Source organism: Scomber japonicus, chromosome 21 (genome assembly GCF_027409825.1).
Source record: "Scomber japonicus isolate fScoJap1 chromosome 21, fScoJap1.pri, whole genome shotgun sequence".
Lineage (NCBI taxonomy): Eukaryota > Metazoa > Chordata > Actinopteri > Scombriformes > Scombridae > Scomber > Scomber japonicus.
In genome coordinates, this window is record NC_070598.1 from 503,622 (window position 1) to 508,621 (window position 5,000).

Genomic DNA, 5,000 nt, shown 5'->3' on the forward strand with positions numbered 1-5,000 from the left:
ATAAGGAGGAGGACAGAGAAGAGGAGGACAGGGAGGACAGAGAGGAGGAGGACAGGGAGGACAGGGAGGAGGAGGACAGGGAGGAGAAGGACAGAGAGGAGGAGGACAGGGAGGAGGACAGGGAGGAGGAGGAGAGAGAGGAGGACAGAGAGGAGAAGGACAGGGAGGAGGAGGACAGGGAGGAGGAGAGAGAGGAGGACAGAGAGGAGGAGGACAGAGAGGAGGAGAGAGAGGAGGACAGGGAGGAGGACAGAGAGGAGGACAGAGAGGAGGAGATACAGGGAGGAGGAGAGAGAGGAGGAGGACAGAGAGAGGAGAGAGAGGAGGACAGGGAGGACAGAGAGGAGGAGGACAGAGAGGAGGAGCTACAGGGAGGAGGGAGGTGTGCGTACCTGTCTGAGGTGAGTCATCAGGGGGTCGGAGGAGGAGGAGGAGGCGTTGAGCGTCTTCTCCTCCTCCTCCTTCTTCCTCCTCTTGTTTTTGGGAGGTTTGTCTCTGTCGGGTCGAGCCGCTCTCTTACAGCGAGGCTTCTTCTTTCCCGAGGAGTCCAGATCCCGACCCGGGCTCGTGGTGTTGCCATGGGAACCGAGCCTGTCCTCCTCCTCAGACCGGACGCTCTCATTGGACAGCTGGCGGCGTGCGGGGGGCGGGGCCTGGCAGGGGGGGGACGGCGTGGGGGCCGGAGACGCTTTGTCCTTCAGCAGGTGTCTCAGTAGTTCCTTCCCTGCGTCTCCTCCCTGCAGAGGGGAGGAGCAGAACCCCTCACCTTCCTCCATCTTCACCGCGCCTCCCCCACACGCTCCTCGCTCCTCACGCTCCTCCTGCAGGAGACAGGAAGTCATGTTACTTCAAAGTAAAAGCATCAAACCTGTGAGAGGAACAGCTCAGACACTCACCTTCACCTCCAGGCCCAGCAGGGAGCCTCGCTGAGTCTCCATGCCCAGCAGGGAGCCTCGGTCCTGGGCTACGCCGGCCGACAGCTGCCTCTCCAGCTCCGATGATGGAGGCAGAGCGGAGAAATCTGATAGGTCCACGCTGCCCCGAGTGGGCGTGGAACAGGAAGTGTCAGAGACGGCCGGAGTGGGCGGGGCTGTGATGTCATCAGAGTGGGAGGACAGTGGCGTCCTGGCTCCGCCCGCCGCGTCCTCGCCGTCCCTCTTCCTGTTCCTCTTCTTCTTTGGTTTGTCGTCAGGGATGATGTCAGAGTAGAGCTGCAGGAGGGAGGGGGGGCCAGAGGAGGAGCAGGGGAAGGAGGGGGCGAGGGGGGCAGAGGGGGAGGAGGAGGAGGAGTCGTGATCGTATCGATGAGCTCCAGGATGAGAGGGGGTCATTACCGCAGCTCTGACCCCAGCTGGAAGCGCCTGTCCCTGGGCAGGAGGCCCAGCGGGGCCAGGGAGTCTCGGTCTGGTCTGGTCCATGGGGGGGCCCCGCTCTGCCGCCCCGGGCATTAGACCCGGGCCCGGGTGAGATCCGGGGTGCAGGGGCCCTCCTGTGAAGCCCTGCTGCAGGAACGGGGCCCCCGCCTGGCCCTGGAGGGGAGGGGCAGGTCTGGAGGATGTGGGGGACTGGAGGAAGTCCTGCGGCAGCTCGGCGCTGAAGAAGGGCATCTGTGACAGAGTGTCTGCAGAGAGGGGGGGGCCCACCGCAGCAGAGAGGGGGGGGCCCACCGCAGCTCCAGGGGGGGCCCCCAGGAGGCCATGCTGTTCAAGCTCCAGCCTCTGCTGCAGGACACGATGACGCTCCACCTGCAGAGAGAGGAGGGGGTGGGGGGTGTTTACTTCCTGTGTGTGTATGTATGTTACTGTGTGTTACTGTGTGTGTGTGTGTGTGTGTGTGTTACTGTGTGTGTGTGTGTTACTGTGTGTGTGTGTGTGTGTTAGTGTGTGTGTGTTAGTGTGTGTGTGTGTGTGTGTTAGTGTGTGTGTGTGTGTGTGTGTGTGTGTGTGTTAGTGTGTGTGTGTGTGTGTGTGTACCTCCTGCATCAGCTGTACTCTCTGTCTCTCCTGCTGCTCTCTCAGTCTCTCTCTTCTCTCTCGCTCCTGAAATCCTTCACTGAACGGGTTGTTGTCGTCAAACTTCACCTGCAGAGTCCAGAAGAGAAGATCAACCGGGTTAAAGAGACCAGGATCACAGAGACCAGGATCACAGAGACCAGGATCAGGATCACAGAGACCAGGATCACAGAGACCAGGATCACAGAGACCAGGATCACAGAGACCAGGATCACAGAGACCAGGATCACAGAGACCAGGATCAGGATCACAGAGACCAAGATCAGGGGTGTTACCTGAGGTGTGGCTCCGTCCGCTGCTGCTCCGTTGGGCCCCCCCGCGGGGCCCCGGGCGTTGAGGCTGGGCACCATGGCCGGGGGGGTTGGTGTATGCAGTGGAGCCTGTGGGGTGTTAGGCAGGGTGGGGGGCATCTGAGGCGGCCCCCTCTGACCTATCACCCCTGGAGCCCCGCCCCCCGGGGTCCACCCAGGGGGGACGTTTGGGAGGCGGGTGGAGGCAGGGCCGCCCGGGTGGGGCTGCATGGACACAGGAGGCTGGGAGAGTAGGGTCTGGGGGATGGGGGGGGCTCCTGCAGGCATCATGGGGGGGGCTCCTGCGGGCATCATGGGGGGGGCTCCGGCGGGCATCATGGGGGGGGCTCCAGCGGGCATCATGGGGGGGGCTCCAGCGGGCATCATGGGGGGGGCTCCTGCGGGCATCATGGGGGGGGCTCCTGCAGGCATCATGGGGGGGGCTCCTGCAGGCATCATGGGGGGGGCTCCTGCAGGCATCATGGGGGGGGCTCCAGCGGGCATCATGGGGGGGGCTCCGGCAGGCATCATGGGGGGGGCTCCGGCAGGCATCATGGGGGGGGCTCCTGCAGGCATCATGGGGGGGGCTCCTGGCTGCTGCAGGACTCTCTGCTGCTGTTTAGTCCGATAGTCCTCGATCAGCTCCGAGTGATCCTTCTGCTGCTTCCTGATCTGCACACAGAGACACATCACCTTCATCATCATCACCATCACCTTCATCATCATCATCATCATCACCTTCATCATCATCATCATCATCATCATCATCACCACCATCATCATCATCACCACCACCATCATCTTCATCATCACCATCATCACCATCACCATCATCATCATCATCATCACCATCATCATCACCATCATCATCATCATCACTGTGATATAACAATAATAGCAAGTGTCAAGGTGAGGTTGTGGTTTAATGTGTGTGTGTGAGTGTGTCTATGTGTGTGTGTGTGTGTGTCTATGTGTGTGTGTGTGTGTGTCTATGTGTGTGTGTGTGTGTCTATGTGTGTGTGTGTGTGTGTATGTATGTGTGTGTCTATGTGTGTGTGTGTGTGTGTCTATGTGTGTCTATGTGTGTGTGTGTGTATATGTGTGTCTATGTGTGTGTGTGTGTGTGTCTATGTGTGTGTCTATGTGTGTCTATGTGTGTGTGTCTATGTGTGTGTGTGTGTGTCTATGTGTGTGTGTGTGTGTGTATGTGTATGTGTGTGTGTGTGTGTGTGTGTATATGTGTGTGTGAGTGTGTGTGTGTGTGTGTGTGTGTGTGTGTGTGTGTGTGTGTACCTGCTCCAGCTGTTTCTGGACTGTTCCCTGCTGCTCTGTGATGTAACGTAGCTGAGCAGCGTCGTCCTCTCCGAGCGCTCGGCCGGCCTTCTTCGCCGTCCTCTGCTTGGCGGACAGAGCCTTCTTGGTCTTCCGATGCGCTGCGATCTGATCCTCCAGGAGGCGCTGCTGCATCTGCAGGAGCTGCTGCGTCTCCCCCAACCACTCCTCATACTGCCGCCGCTGAGACTCGTCTGTAACGGCAACACGCCACGCTTCATCTCAGCACAACGTCACAGTAACGTCACACTGATGTTATAACTAGGGCTGTCAGCGTTAACGCGTTAATCGTGATCAGATTAATGCAATCCATAATGTGTTAATGTTTTTTAATCTCATTTTAATGTGTCAAGCCTTTTTGTCCCTTCTCCTCCCCCGTAGACGGCTCCTCTAGCTGTAGCGCTATGCTTTGAAGTGGCCTCCTGCAGTAAACCTACCCAGTTTCCTTCTTCCTCTTTTCCTTCCTTCCATCTGTCCTTCCTACCTTTCTTTCTCCCTTCCTCCTTGTCTTCTTTTCCTTCCTTCCTTCCTTCCTTCCTTTCTTCCTTCCCTCCGGTCTTCTCTTCTGTCTTATCCCTCTTTTCCTGCCTTCCTTCTGTCTGTCCTTCCTACCTTTCTCCCTTCCTCCTTGTCTTCTTTTCCTTCCTTCCTTCCTTCCATCTGTCTTCTCTTCCCTTCCTTCCTTCCTTCCATCTGTCTTCTTTTCCTTCCTTCCTTCCAACTGTCTTCTCTTCCCTTCCTTCCTTCCTTCCTTCCATCTGTCTTCTTTTCCTTCCTTCCTTCCAACTGTCTTCTCTTCCCTTCCTTCCTTCCTTCCTTCTTTCCTTCCTCCTTTCCTTCCCTCCGGTAGACGGCTCCTCTAGCTGTAGCGCTATGCTTTGAAGTGGCCTCCTGCAGTAAACCTACCGCGCTGATGGAAAGTAAGAGAGCTACTGGACTTTTGAACGGCTTGTTTAACTTTAAAACACTTCCAGACGCTTCAGTTGACAAGTCAAAAGTAAAATGCAACCTGTGTCAAACGGAGTTTAACTACCACCGGAGTACGTGGAGTTTGAGTTAGCACCTCCACGCTAAACACCCAGGTGCAGCCAAGCCAGCCTCAGCTCCACCAAAGGACCATTTTGGAGTGTGGGAGTCGCAGCAGAGCCGTGATTGATTCCCAGTTAAGACACTCTGGTAAGAAATGCTTTACATTATGGGCTTAAAACTGCCTTCAAATGGAAAATAACAGGATTTTAAACATGACATTCAAAACGCCATTAATCGTGATTAACTATGGAAACTCTGCGATTAATCTCGATTAAAAAAATTCATCGTTTGACAGCCCTAATTTTAATACATGTTCATGTTTAGTAACATTTCTGTA

General features: G+C 56.4%; 1 protein-coding gene across 1 annotated transcript in view; it reads right to left on the reverse strand.

The window, feature by feature from the left end:
- The window catches only part of LOC128382752 (histone-lysine N-methyltransferase 2C-like), a 67,779-nt gene that overhangs the window by 17,907 nt on the left and 44,872 nt on the right, over positions 1 to 5,000 (reverse strand). Inside the window, exons 35-39 of the mRNA XM_053342765.1 lie at positions 3,596 to 3,828; positions 2,123 to 2,974; positions 1,974 to 2,081; positions 897 to 1,745; positions 393 to 821 (exon numbers count right to left, since the gene is read on the reverse strand). Coding sequence (XP_053198740.1) covers positions 393 to 821; positions 897 to 1,745; positions 1,974 to 2,081; positions 2,123 to 2,974; positions 3,596 to 3,828 — 2,471 coding nt within the window. The remainder of the gene's footprint in view (positions 1 to 392; positions 822 to 896; positions 1,746 to 1,973; positions 2,082 to 2,122; positions 2,975 to 3,595; positions 3,829 to 5,000) is intronic.